This window comes from Cetorhinus maximus, chromosome 8 (genome assembly GCF_964194155.1).
Source record: "Cetorhinus maximus chromosome 8, sCetMax3.hap1.1, whole genome shotgun sequence".
NCBI lineage: Eukaryota > Metazoa > Chordata > Chondrichthyes > Lamniformes > Cetorhinidae > Cetorhinus > Cetorhinus maximus.
In genome coordinates this window covers 57,637,749-57,653,004 of record NC_135886.1, presented here as the reverse complement: position 1 = coordinate 57,653,004, position 15,256 = coordinate 57,637,749, and the positions used below count along the sequence as shown (strand labels likewise).

Sequence of the window (15,256 nt, the reverse complement as noted above, 5' to 3'; positions counted from 1 at the left end):
AACCCCCTCAAGTGGTCAAACTGTTGGAAAAATAGACATCTATTTCACTAACCACACCACATACAGCTAATTCATAACCTCTTAAAATCAAAATGTCTATACAGCTCCATGCTGAGTTAAGTGGTTCTGGACTATTTGAAACTCGGCCAAGCATTCATAATTGGTTCAGCTATAATAACAAACCTTGGGAACAACAATGGAATCTATTGAAATTGCAGAAATAGATTGCTAATGGTTTTTTCTAAGGTACATAAGATGGTATGTCAATCAATGCGCTCCAGCAGCAGGTGTCTTGTTTTTTTTAGTCTTAAAGCTGCAAACTTTTTTTTTTCAAATTTAAAGGGGTGGGGATTTAAATCACTTCAGATAATGACACCTAAATAGACCTTAAATCTGCCCTTAAAGCGTTTTTGCCTCTTCCATAAAATTCTGGTTTCCACACTGCAGATTAAAACCCTTGGAACAGCAAAAATGGGACCTGTTTGAACTTGGCACTAATTTCAAATGGCCAGCAGGTTCATGTTTTGTGCCTGTGCAATTGTTGTTGCAATTGCAACAATTGCCTGTTACCTTCCCCTGCCAGCAAAAATTGGGATCTGCCGGAAATAGGGGCAGGGCTTCAGCTTCTGGGTCCCAATGCCATTTTTAAAGGTCTGCTAAAATTCAGCGAAAAATTCAGCGTGCAGGAAAGATTGAATCAAAGAGATAAGAGAAGACTGAGAGGTGATCTTAAATTATGAAGCGGTTTCATAGGGTAGATATAGTGAAAATGTCTCCAATTGTGGGGAGCCCAAAACTAGGCATAATTGTAAAATGTTCACTAACAAATACACCAAGAAATTCAGAAGGAACTTCTTTACTCAGTGAGAAGGTGGAGTTTGCTACCACATAGTGTTTGAGGTTCAAAGCATAGATGCATTTAAGGGGAAGATGGATAAGTACATGAGGGTAGAAGGTAGGATTAGATTAAATAAATAGAGTGGAAGGAGGCTTGTGTGGCACAAACCGAATTCTCTTTGGTCCTTTCTTTTGTAGGTCGACCTGTATGTTTGCCTGATCTGTGGACAAGGTAATGAAGAGGATCGACTTCTGCTGTGTGATGGCTGTGATGACAGCTACCACACCTTCTGTTTAATTCCACCCCTACAAGATGTTCCTAAAGGTGATTGGAGGTGTCCAAAGTGTCTGGCTCAGGTTGGTAACTGGAATTCTGCTTTTAGCATCAGAGTTATACAGCAGCATGAAGACTGTCTCACTTTGATTTTGCATTCAACGCTTCTCGGTTTTCAAGGTTTAAAACAGATAATTCTATAAGAGCAAAAGAACATACGAAGTAGGAACAGGATAGGCCATTAGGAACAGGGGTAGGCTATTTGGCCTCTCAACCCTGTTTCGCCATTCAATAAAATCATGCTGATCTGCCACTTTTCTGCCTGCCCCCTGTAATCCTTGACTCCCTTATCAATCAAAAATCTGTAACGCAGTGACGCAGCCTCCAGTGCTGTCTGGGAATAGAATTGCAAACTCTAACAACTATCAGAGAGAAGAAATCCCTCCTCATCTCAGACTTTAATGAGAAACCCCTTATTTTTAAACTGCACCCCCCCCCGCCGAGATTTAGATTCCTCATGAGGGGAAGCATCCTCTCAGCATATGCTCTGTCAAGCCTCCTCAGAATCTTATGTTTCAATAAGATCACCCCTCATTCCTCTAAACTTCAATGAGTAGCCAACTATATGGTAGGAATGGCCTACTCTTGCTTCTATTTCTTATGTTTCCTGTTGAAATTCCTAGAGTCAGACTTGCATACTGCCCACATCAGACTCTTTTGGTTAAAGCGAGGTTCTGCCTATAATATCTTATCCCTATTCTTCCCCATCAGTCCACCTACAGTGTGGGAAACCGCACAATTGTCTCTTTATGACACTGCCTTCAAATTATTCCACATGTCTATACAAGGCTAGCATGCTTTGTACATTGATTTCTGCTTGTACGCTTACAACTCTGATGTGCTTCTTGGTCCCTATCTGTTCCACACTTGAGTGTTGCTAACGTGATACCATCTCCAAGCGTGGGGTCAGTTTTCTTATACATATTGATAATACCCAGCTTAACCATTTCACTACCAACTTTCAACTCAGTGACTGCTACGGAGTTGTCTTAATACCTGTCTGAGATCAAGTTATAAATGAGACTGATCCTCTTGCATTAGCAAGATGCTATCCTAGAAGCAAAAGCCATCTTGCCTGGGCCATATCAGGTTCTGTGCTGTAGTCTATGATTCCATACCTCTTCCTGCTCACTAATGCTGATTGTGATGATAAGCAACCTTGGTATCCTTCTTGACCCTGAACTAAGTAAGGATCACTCCCCACATTCTTTTCCTGTCCAAGACTGCCTACTCTCATCTCTGAAATATTGCCCTGTCGCCATTGCTCTTTTGGCCCCTCCATCACTGCTGAAATGCCCATTAATGCCCTTGTCATCTCCAGACTTTCCAGTACTCCTAGTCAGCTTCCTGAGTTCCACATCTACATTATTATGACCGGGATGGAAGGAGTGTGCGAATTATCAAGTCCCACTACTCTGCAGGCTGTATCATTAATTTAAATGTTTAATTTTCTCACCGAAATGATGAATTGTGTACCTATACCTCTAGCACCCAGAAGAAAAGAGACTCTGACCAGGCTTCTTTCAAAAACTCAGAATAATGAATTTATTTTAAAACAAAACTTCTTTTAACATGTTACAAGTTGGTTAACACACAATTGTAATCAGGAAGTATAGCTATCTATCTCTTCCTAAAGAATTCCCCAACGCGCGCACAGATACACACAGACAAACAAGAGTCTCTCTGCAGAGATGGGCTTTGGAGGGTGGGCATTATGAACTAAAGGATAGAGTCCGTAGGGTCTCGACACTGTTGACCTGGAGTTCTCTGGTGTGATGGCTGGAAGTTCTCACGACTGGTCTCAGCTTTGCAGGTCCAATGCAGACTAGTTACACACAGATGAGGGTTCTCTGGCTACAGGTTGATAGACACACACAATTTTAGGCAAGGTAGAGAGAGGGAGCCAGTCAAGGTAGCGCCTTTCCTCAGCTTGTTCTCCAACAAGACTGCCTTCAAAACAAGCAGGTTCACAACTTTTATTTTCCTCTCTCCCATGTGATTGCATTTTTGTCTCCCAGCTTTTCATTAATTAAAGTGCTTTGCAGTCCAACATAAACAACTCCTTCTCACTTACCATATAGGTCAGGTGATTTCTTGGAAGAGGCCTCCTTGTTGACCAAGGTGAATTTGTGACCTTTTTTAAAAAAAAATCCCAGGTTAGCATCCACATGTCCAGATCCATGTTCTTCCATTTTGTAAAAGAAAACTTCAGTCTTGAGAGATGATTCTAACAACATGTTGTATTCCCATGCTAGGATAAGTGGCTAGCTCTTGTGTCCTTTCCAAATATTTCATTTCAGTAAGTACTGCCTAGAGCAAGAGAAATCACACTTGTGCCTAACACTGTCTATCAAGATCAGGGTGCACTTGTAGTTGAGGCATCATTCTGTGTTTATGCATGGATATGAAAAATCAGGAAAGATGGAGATTCGGAAAGCAGAATTTGGTCAATCTGCATATAGATTATCATTTTATATAGACTATCGTTGTAGGTGGCTGGTGAGGTGACAACTGCTTTAGAAGACTGACTGAAATGCACAGGGAAGCATTATAGGCAGATGAGTAATACCTCTTTCCACACTATTGAAATCAAATTACAAGCTGTCAAATCCACTTCTTTGTGGAAGGAGTTAATGTATTTGAACTATTGACCTTAAGTCTGTTTGTTTTCTCTTGTTCAGTACTGTAAAGAACTGACTCTGATTTGACCTGACTTGGACATTTCTGATCAAGGGAATCACCTTGAAACATTATTCTGTTTTAACATTGACTGTGTGCAATTTTGAAATCTTGTGTTCTTGTAAGACTATATCTGTAGCAGCAGTTAGTCACAGAGGAATACCACCATGAGTTCAGAGCATACTGAGCACTTTTTCTTTATTCTAGGAGTGTAGCAAACCTCAAGAAGCTTTTGGGTTTGAGCAAGCCCCAAGGGACTACACGTTGCGTGCATTTGGAGAAATGGCAGATGCCTTTAAATCAGACTACTTTAATATGCCAGTTCACGTGAGTATGCTTCAGACTTAGAAAGGACATTTCTTGAACTTGATACTCAAGTCTATTCTAAGCATAACTTTATTTGCTTTGATCCAAAACGATCAGAAAAAAGTTCAATTCCTTAATGGACATTTTATGGCCTGGTGCTCAAGCATTGAAATTTAACAATATTATAGTACTGATAGTAAAGCTGGATGTGAATGAGACCACCTGTGTATTGGATTTGATAAACTAATATCCTGTTTGCCATCTCTGATCCCATGGCACTATTCAACGAGCAGGGCTGTTCCAGTGCCCTGGCCAATATTTGTCCATTCAGCAGCATCATGAAAGGAGCAATGATCTGGCCACCCATCTCTCTGGTGTCCATGTGTCCTCGCTGTTGATTTTCACTACAGTACATTGGTGTCTGCAATTCAAAAAATAATTCATTGGCTGTAAAGAATTTTGATCGCTTGAGGTCATAAAAGGGGCTTTGTAAGTGCAAGCTGCTGTTTGATCCTGTGCTGGCTGTTGGTGTCTGTTATGAAGTAGGTTTGGACTTCTTCAGCCCCTTTCCTAGAGGATGTTAGGAAACAGAAATTGCCACTGATGCATTGAGCTCTTCTGAGGTTGATGTTGAATTGGGAGGACTTTATTCTGCATTTAACCTGTATTCTACCCAACATGGGAGCAGTGGATGCCAACAAAATTGATGCCTAAACAAAACATGTTCCATTTGTCAGTTTCATCAGTACAAAAGGTCATTAGGGAAATATAAAACAAACCAAAAGTGATTTGTTAAATTAAGTAAACAAATTGACTCAGTCATTCTGCCTTTGAGCAAGGCAGTAGATGCATTCTAATGTAAAGAATTCCCCACAATCTCATTTTAGTTCTGATTAGTTATTTTCTTTTCTTCTCTTGCTTCTCCATCCCCAAATGTATATAATGTGTAAAAACGCAGATGGTTCCAACAGAACTGGTGGAAAAGGAGTTCTGGCGCTTGGTTAGTACCATTGAAGAAGATGTTACTGTGGAATATGGAGCTGACATTGCCTCAAAAGAATTTGGTAGTGGCTTCCCCATCAAAAATGGGAAAATTAAACTGCGACCTGATGAACAGGTAAGATTAAATGTGTATGATGGTGTCTGGGAAAATCCATTCTGATCTTTAAATGATTGCCACCGATAATTGCCTGGAATTTTTGCTGGGATTCTCCAATGCCTTTCCAAACATTAGCAGAACTGCATGAGAAATGGTAAAGAAAGCTGGTTACACCATTTTTGCCCAAGTTATGGCAGGAAATCATTAGAACCTGTAGAAATTCTACTCCAGTGTTTCCAGTTTTTTTCCATGCTTGGTTGTTTTCCTTTCAAGCCTTTAATAAATTATTTTGAGTTCAAATTGTGGTTAACCAGGCTAGCTGTAGACACCACCAGACTTTGGAATTGCATTTGGCCCTTGTTGATCTAGCTGATCTACAGCGGTAGAAGGTTCTACAGTTGCTGTAGGCACTCATAGATCTCAGAGAAAAATTGGCCAGGGCTCAGGGTTCTGATTACTGTTCACTGATCCCAGCTGGAAGCGTGACTGTGGATGTTGGTGAACTCAAGACCTGCTGTACAGTATGCATCAGTTCACATAACCAGCTAACTTGCTCTTTAAAAGTCATGTGAATAAAGACATGGATGAAGCATTAGAGAGGACTAATGGAGGGTAATCTTTCTTAGGAGCGGAGGGAGAAATTTGGAGAAGTATGTTTTAAACCAGTTAAGATGCTTGGTTTTATCTTTTTTCAAAAATCAAGGAACTTATGCTGCAGTTTCCAAATTGCATATTTCAGTGCTCTAAGCTACCAAGGTTTATTGCCACTAATAAGTCATCTAAGTAATTGCAAACATAGCCAGATTTTTAAAAAAATACGATGTAAAATGAAGTGTGGAAATAGCATGCAGTAATGTTGATTTAATTTCTGCCACATTGTTAGATGGTGAATGTGTGGCAGCTTTCAGGCTTCTTCTGCTAGCTCTCAAATTGCCAGATGTATTAAAATTAATTAACATGCCATGTTGGGATTTGAACTAGTCATCTCCAGGTTGCAGGTTCAGTACCATAATCACTAGTGTACAGTACTCCAGTACAAGGAAGTAATTCCTCATGCACTTGACACAAGAATATATTACTTGAACATGAATATATTAGTAGTAGAGCACTACACGTGACTGAACACAGAACTTTTAATTGTTGGATGCAAAGGCAATGCAATTTACAAGCTACAAATAAAACTGGTGTGAAAGCTTATGGTAAAAATGGTGTTAGATTCAGGGGTGGAAACAAAGGCTTAGCTGAAAGAACAAAATATTATTGGTAAAGTATATTGTTTTACAAGAGTCTGTGATAATCAATTCCCCAAGGCTGAACCAGAAGGAAATTTTTGGAAATCTGGCTCACGTTCTTGGCTCAGTGCCAGAGGCTGGCCAGCACTTATTAACAGCTGTGCTTCTAGAAATCCCACAATTACTTTGGGGTATACTCCACCTCTCCCTCCCATCCAAGTAAAGTACAAAAGGTAGTTATTAAAGCCCCGCCTCAATGGCATAACCAAAACCCATGAGACACTGACAGCAGATGAGCGCAGCAGTATACATTAATACCAGTGCCACTTCCTGGATACACTCCCCATGATCATTTAAAACATCAACCACTTAATACTTGCTTAATACTACAATGTATCATATACAGACTACTACAAATGTAATATGTTAACATTTAACTAAAGAATTCCTATTTTAAAAGAAAATTAACACTGTGTTTGAGCTTTAGTCATGGCTGCACACTTACCCGTAAGTCAGAAAGTTGTGGGTCCAATCGCACTCCAAAGACTTGAGTCGATAATCTGAACTGATACTATCTGAAGTGCTGTGTTTCCAATGGGATGATAAAACAGAAGTCATCTCTGCTGGATGTTAAATCCCATGGCACAATTATGGCACAGGAGCCCTGGTGCCCAGCCAGAAGTTGCCTCTCAATGAACACTACTAAAACAGATTAGCTCGTCATTTTCTCCTCACTGTTTGTGGGACCTTGCTACATGCAAATTGGCTGTTGCTTAACTTCAAAACAATTAATTGACTGAGGCACTTGGGACGTCCTGAGGATGTGAATGGCACAAAATGAATGCAGTTACTAGAATATACAGCACAGAAATGGGCCAGTCGGCCCAACTAACTGTGGTGTTTATACTCCAAATGAATCTTCCATTCCATCTGCCTCATCAGTGTATCATTGTATTGCCTTCTGTCATGTACTCATCCAGTTTCCTTTTGTTAATATACAAACTATTTGCCCCAACCAGTTCCTGTGTTAGTAAGTTTTGACATTCTAACCATTGAATCAAGAAATTTCTCCTTATTTCCCAGTTGGGTTAGTTAATAGCTATCTCATATTTATGGTCCCAAGTTTTCGATTTTCCCACAAGTGGAAACACTCTACATGTTCCCTGTCCAATCGTCATATAGATTGGACAAATCAAACTGGCAAAGGTAGCCTTGATGATGAGTTCATGTAGTATGTTTGGGACAGTTTCTTAGAACACTGCATTCTGGAACCAACCAGGGTACTTTAAACCTGGTCATGAGGTGGGATTAATTAAGGATCTCATAGTAAAGGATTCTGTAGGCAAAAGTGATCATAACATGATAGAATTTCACATTCAGTTTGAGGGTGAGCAATTTGGGTCTGAAACTAGTGTCTTAAACGAGTAAAAGGTGTGAAGACAGAGTTGGTTACAATGGAGTGGAAAATAGGTCAAAAGGTAAGATGGTAGAGAAGCAGTGGCAGATGTTTAAGGAGATATTTCATAACTCTCAACAAAGATAAAGTCTTTTTCACTTGAATATATAAGAAGGATGCATCATCCGTGGCTAACTAAGGAAGTTAAGGATGTATCAACTTAAAAGAAATGGTGAACAATGCTGCAAAGATTCGTGGTAGGCCAGAAGATTCAGAAAATTTTAGAAACCAGCAGAGGATGATGAAAAAAAATGAAGGAGAAATTAGAATTTGTGAGTAAACTAGCAATAAATATAAAAACGATAAGAGCTTCAATGACTATATAAAAATGAAGAGAATAGCTAACGTGAATGTTGGTCGCTTTGAGAATCAGACTGGGGAATTAATAATGGGAAACAGGGCAAATCCACCCCAGCCAATTACTGCCCCATCAGTCTACTCTCGATCATCAGCAAAGTGATGGAAAGTGCTGTTGACAGTGCTATCAAGCAACACTTACTCAGCAATAAACTGCTCACTGGCGTTCAGATTGGGTTCCACCAGGGCCACACAGCTTACCTTATTAGAGCCTTAGTCCATACTTGAACAAAAGAGCTGAACCCAGAAGGTGAGGTGAGAATGACTGCTATTAACATCAAGGCAGCATTTGACCAAATGTGGCATCTAGGAGTGCCAGCAAATCTGGAGTCAATGGGAATCAGGGAGAGAACTCGCCACTGGTTGAAGTCATACCTAGCACAAAGGAAAATGGTTTGTGGTTGTTGGAGATCAAACATCTCAGTCCCAGAGCACCACTGCAGGAGTTTCTCGGCAATAAGCTGCTCATGGTAATGTCCTAGGCCCAACCATGTTCAACTGCTTCATCAATGACCTTCCCCCCCATCATATCGTCAGAAGTGGCGATGTTCACTGGTGCTGAACATTGCACATTCATGACTCAGATACTGAAGCGGCTCGAGCCTTATGCAGCAACACCTGGACAACATTCGGGCTTGGGCTGACAAGTGGCAAACAACATTTGCAACATAAAAGTGACAGGCAATGACCATCAGCAACAAGAGAGAATCAAACCATCTCCCCATGACATTCAATGGCATTATCATTGCTGAATCCCCCACCACCGTTGAATCTTGGAGGTTACCATTGATGAGAAACTGAACTGGACCATCCATGTAAACACTGTGGCTATAAGAGCAGATCAGAGGCTGGAAATTCTGCAGAGATTAACTCACCACCTGACTCCCCAAAGCCTGTCCATCATCTACAAAGCACAAGTCAGGAGTGTGTTTGAATACTCCCCACTTTCCTGGATGAGTGCAGCTCCATCAAGAAGTTTGACACCAACCAGGACAAAGCAGCCCGCTTGATTGGCACCCACACCACCACTCAACATCCACTCCCTTCACCACCAAAGCACAGTGGCAGCAGTATACCACATACAAGATGCACTGCAGGAACTCACCAAGGCTCCTTCAACAGCACCTTCCAAACCCACAACCTCTACCACCTACAAGGACAAGGGTAGCAAATTCATGGGAGCACCACCACCTGCCAATTCCTCTCCAAACTATGCTTGGAACTATATTGCCATTCCTTCACAAAAAGCATCCCAAAACTAAAGAAGAAAATCAAGGGGCAAAAGAGAGGAACTTAAAGCAGTTGCTATCGTTAGAGAAGAAATACTAGGCAAACTAATGGGACTGAGGGCTGACAAGTCTTCTGGACTGATGGCCTGCATTCTAGGGTATTAAAATAATTGGCTGCAAAGACAGTAGATACATTGGCTGTAATCTTCCAAAATTCACTAGATTCTGGAGTGGTCCCTATGGATTGGAAAACCACAAATATAACACCTCTATACAAGAAACTATAGGCCAGTTGGCTGAATCTTTGTGGGAAAATGCTGGAATCCATTGTTAAGGAAGTAGTAGCAGGCTGCCTAGAAAATCGGAATACAATCATGCAGAGTCGACATAGTTTTGTGAAAGGGAAATTGTGTTTGACAGATTTATTTGACAACTTTTGAGGGTGTAACAACCAGAGTGGATAGAGGGGAGCCAGTAGTTGTATATTTAGATTTCCAAAAGGTACTCAATAAGGTGCCACATAAAAGTTTACTACAAGTACACGTGTATACCTTTTATTGTTTGCATACGGCTGAAGCAGCCAGTGTATGCTCACAGCCATTATGTTGGAGAAGATAACGAAGGTAGACTTCCTATTTTCATCCAGATGTCTGACTGGTTGCTGATGTAAGAAAAATAGGTAGCAAAGAAACAGTTCTAGGTCTCCATTACTATTTGTTGTGTTTTTAATGACAGGCCTTACTGGAGCCTCGTGGTGTTAGGGGTACTATAATAGCATAGATAGAGGATTAGCTAACTAATGGGAACCGGAATCATGATAAATGGGTCATTTTCAGGTTGACAAACTAACTGGTAGGGGTGCCCCATAGATCAGTGTCAGGGCCTTAAATATTTGCAATCTATTTTAATGACTTGGACGAAGGGAGCCAGTGTATTTCCGCCAAATTTGCTGGCGATACAAAGATGGGTAGGAAAGCAAATTATGAGAAGGATACAAAGATGAGGAAGGCAAAGGGAATGTTGGCCTTTACTGCAAGGAGGATAGAGTATATAAGTAGGGAAGGGAAGTTTTGCTACAACTGTACAGGGCATAGGTGAGACCACACAGAGAGCACTGTGTACAGTTTTGGTCTCCTTACTTAAGGAGAGATATATTTGGATTGGAAGGAGGTTCACTAGGCTAATTCCTGTAGTGAAGTGTTATCTTATGTTGAAAGGTTGAGCAGGTTGGACCTATACTCCATTGGAGTTGGAAGAATGATATACTAAATGGGTCAACAAACGAGGCTTTATGGATTGAGCTTAGAAATATAAAAGGGGCAGTCACACTACTGGGAGTATACTACAGACCCCCTAATAGTGAAAGGGAGATAGAAGAACAAATATGTAGGCAAATTTCTGCTTGTAAGAACAAGAGGGCAATAATAGTAGGAGACTTCAACTATCCTAATATCAACTGGGATTCAAACAATATAAGGGGCACTGAGAGGGAAAAATTCATGCAGTGTGTCCAGGAAAATTTTTTCAACCAATTAGTGACAAACCCAACGAGAGGAGATGCAATTCTAGACTTAGTCTTGGGGAACGAAGATGGGCAAGTGGGTGAAGTGGCAGCTGGCGACCATATCGGGAACAGTGATCACAATTCTGTTAGATTTAGCATTACCATGGAAAAGGACAGAGATAAGGCAGGAGTAAAAGTCTTGAACTGGGGGAAGGCAAATTTTGCAGAAATGAGAAGGGACTTGGCTGAGGTGGACTGGACAGCACTGCTGGAGGATAAAACAGTGGAAAACCAGCACTAAAAAGCGAGATCCTAATTGTACAAAGTAGACATGTCCCCTACAAAAATAAGAGTGGTACTGCCAAATCTAGACCTCCCTAGTTGTCTAGAGGAATACAGGGGAAGATCAAACAGATAAAGAAAGCGTATGATAGGCACAAAGAACTAAGCACTGCAGATAGCCTAGACGAACATAGGAAGTGCAGGGACGAAATAAAAAAGGAAATAAGGAAATCAAAGAGAGGGCATGAAAAAAGATTAGCAAGTAAAGCTAAAGATAACCCAAAGATGTTTTACCAATACGTTAATGCTAAAAGGTTAGTTAAGGAAAAAGTGGCACCTATCAGAGATGATGATGGAAACTTGTGTGTAGATGTAGAGGCTGTGGGAAGGGTTTTGAATGAATATTTTGTCTCCGTGTATACAAAGGAAAGGGAAGATGTAGATATAGTAGTCTGGGAGGAATACTGCGGGATATTGGACGGGATAGTCATAAAGAGAGAGGAAATACTCGAAGGGTTGAAATCCTTGAAAGTTGATAAGTCACCAGGGTCAGATGGATTGTTTCCGAGGCTGCTGAAGAAAGTAAGGGAGGAGATGGCAGATGCTCTGAAGATGATTTTCCAAACTTCACTAGATACACGGGAGGTACCGGAGGATTGGAGAAATGCAAACGTAGTTCCATTGTTTAAAAAGGGATCAAAGGAAATGCCAAACAATTATAGGCCAGTTAGTCTTAATGTCGATGGTGAGCAAATTGGTGGAATCAATCCGGAGAGATAGGATTAACTGTCATGTGGAGAGGCATGGACTAGCCAGGGATGGTCAGCATGGATTTGTTAAAGGAAGGTCTTGCCTCACAAATTTGATTGAATTCTTTGAGGAAGTGACAAGAAGGGTTGATGAAGGTAGTGCAGTGGATGTTGTGTACATGGATTTTAGCAAGGCAGATTGGTCAGGAAAGTAAAATCCCATGGGATTCAGGGTAATGTGGCAAACTGGATAAAAGGTTGGCTTTGTAACAGGAAACAAAGGGTAATGTTCGATGGATGCCCTTACGAATGGAAAATTGCCTCAAGTGCTGTTCCACAGGGCTTGGTGTTGGGACCCTTGCTGTTTGTGTTATATATTAACGATTTGGACGTGAATGTGGGGGGCACGGTTGGGAAATTTGCAGATGACACAAAGATTGGCCGAGTAGTGGATAGTGTAGAGGATAGCCATAATCTCCAAAACGTTATAGATGGGTTGGTGGAGTGGGCGGTAAAGTGGCAGATGGATTTTAACATCGAGAAGTGTGAGGTCATACATTTAGGGAGGTCAAACAGTTACAGTGATTACAAAATAAGTGGGAATATACTAAGAAGGGTAGATGAAGTGAGAGATCTTGGCGTACAAGTACACAGGTCCCTGAAGGCAGCATTTCAAGTAGACAAGGTTGTAGAGAAGGCATATGGAATGCTTCCCTTCATTGGCAGAGGTATGGAATATAAAAATAAGGATATAATGTTGGAATTGTATAAAACACTGGTGAGGCCACAACTGGAGTATTGTGTGCAGTTCTGGTCACCACATTACAGGAAGGACGTAATAGCTTTGGAAAGTGCAGAGGAGGTTTACAAGAATGTTGCCAGGGTTAGAAAAGTGTAGCTACGAGGAGAGATTGGATAGGTTGGAGTTATTTTCCTTAGAACAAAGAAGGCTGAGAGGTGACTTGATTGAGGTGTACAAAATTCTGAGGGGAATAGATAGAGTGGACAGGATAAAATTGTTTCCCTTGGTGGAGAATTCTAAACCAGGGGGCATAGATTCAAGATAAGTGACAGAAGGTGTAGGGGGGACATGAGGAAGAACTTTTTTACGCAGAGAGTAGTGGGTGTCTGGAATTTGCTGCCCAAGTTGGTGGTAGAGGCAGGAACTTTAAACTCTTTTAAAAAGTACCTGGATCTGCACCTAAAGTGCTGTAAGCTGCAGGGCCATGGGCCGGGTGCAGGAAGGTGGGATTAGAAAGGGCACCTGGCTGTCCTCGGGCTGGCATGGACAAGATGGGCTGAATGGCCTCCTTCTGTGCTGTAACTTTTCTATGGTTCTAATGGGAGGTGATCTTATTGAAGCATGTAAGATTCTAAGGGGGCTTGGCAAGGTAGATGCTTTCGGGATGTTTCTCCTCATGTGGGAACCTAGAACCAAGAGACATGGTTTCCAAATAAGGGATCTCCATTTAAGGAGATGAGAAGGAATTTCCTCCCAGAGGGTCATTCATCTTTTGGAATTCTCTACCCCAGAGGGCAGTAGAGGCTGGGTCAATGAATATATTCAAGGCTGAGTTAGACAGATTTTTGATCCATAAGGGAGTCCAGGGTTATGGAGAGCGGGCTCTATCAAATCAGCCATGATCTTATTAAATGGCAGAAGCCTTAAGGAAGATGAATAACGTTTTTAAGAGCAGATCATGCTACATGATCTGGCTTACAAGCCAGTCCAATCCATTTTATGTGGAGGGCTCTCAGTACCCTTTGAAATGTAACAAGCTACAATACTGTAATCCAATTAGAGAAAGTTCAGTAATAAAATCAGATGTACCTATCTGCAATGACTCAGGCAATCTCAGCCCTGACAGTCTCAGCTGAGTCAAACCTTAGTGATTCCTACTCATATCTGGAGTTTGGTGCCCAAGTTTGGAGAGCTGTCCCACAGATTAGCTGAGCAAAGCTTGATCAAGATATGACTGAGTATCTGCCAACACCCCAGGCTCTTTCATCACTATCTCTGGGTATATTTTGTTCCAAAGTGTTAAACATCAGAAGCACAGAATATATTCTGTGTGGACTTCACTGTCCACCATCATGAGTGACTTAGTAGTGCTGTCGCTGGCTACGCCTCGAAGGGCATAACTATGGACCTGCAGCAGGTGGCAAGGGAAGCAGTTATCTTGGCCTGGTCCTCCTTCACCCTAACTGTTGCAGACAGATTGGTAGGAGTGAAGACAAATGTGTCAACAGTGAAGATATTATGTGGAGTGTGTTATGATCCCAGCTGATGTTACTTCTGGACAAGCCTGATCACAGGTTGCAGCCTGGCTTGATAGCTCCTAACTTTTATATTTTTGCTTAGATACGTAGAGAATGTCTACTGAACAAAGTCACAGGAGTCAGCTGATGAACTTTTAACAAAAGAATAAAACATTTATTAAACACGGAAATTTGAACTATATTACAATACTCTTCACCCACAACTATACTTTGCAGATATATATACATTTGTAAGGGTAACACAATTTACAAAACTCTTATACTCTAATATGCACAGTAAGTACACAGTCCATGTAACCCAATAGGCAACCTGTGGTCAGACACATGACACTCCGAAACCAAGTGACAGATGCCACCCCAAACAGATGCTATGGATCTCTCATCAACTCCTCCTCCCAGACGCTTGTCATACCGTGAATGTTTCCAATCTCCACTCTCTAAGAACTCACTTTGGAATCTTCTCATAAACTGACATTTTCTCTCAGATGCCTTCCACAAGGGTCCACTTCCAGGGTTTTGAACTCTCCTTCCGATGTTCCTCTCCCCTGGGTTCACCAAATGCATCAAAGCTTTCTTCCATGCACTCTCTCTAACTGACTCAGCCATTAACAGTACACCACTGTTTCACATGCCAATAGCAAAGAGTTACAGACCTTCAGCCGTCCCTTTGGACCTTCTGGTCCCTCGCTTAAAATCTGCTTCCTGCAACTTTTCTTCCTTTAAGCTTGAAGCTTGGCACCTTCCTCTGCTCCTCACTTTTTTTTCACTTAACAGGACCTTTTCCACGCTCCTGTCCTTCCTTTGACTAGAAGATCATCTTGGGACTTTCTCCTGTTCCACGACCTTAGATTTGGGAACTTTGTTCTTTAGTTTCTTGAGGGAAACTTGCTTCTGCTGGCAACTGCTTCCAAC

At 41.4% G+C, this 15,256-nt stretch overlaps 1 protein-coding gene across 2 annotated transcripts in view; it reads left to right on the top strand.

Annotated features, from left to right (window-relative positions):
- kdm5ba (lysine demethylase 5Ba) overlaps window positions 1-15,256 on the top strand; it is a 254,050-nt gene that overhangs the window by 68,866 nt on the left and 169,928 nt on the right. For both annotated transcript variants that reach the window (XM_078546909.1, XM_078546911.1), the window contains 3 exons: window positions 1,036-1,194; window positions 4,058-4,177; window positions 5,115-5,273. In XM_078546909.1, the coding sequence (XP_078403035.1) occupies window positions 1,036-1,194; window positions 4,058-4,177; window positions 5,115-5,273 (438 nt within the window). The remainder of the gene's footprint in view (window positions 1-1,035; window positions 1,195-4,057; window positions 4,178-5,114; window positions 5,274-15,256) is intronic.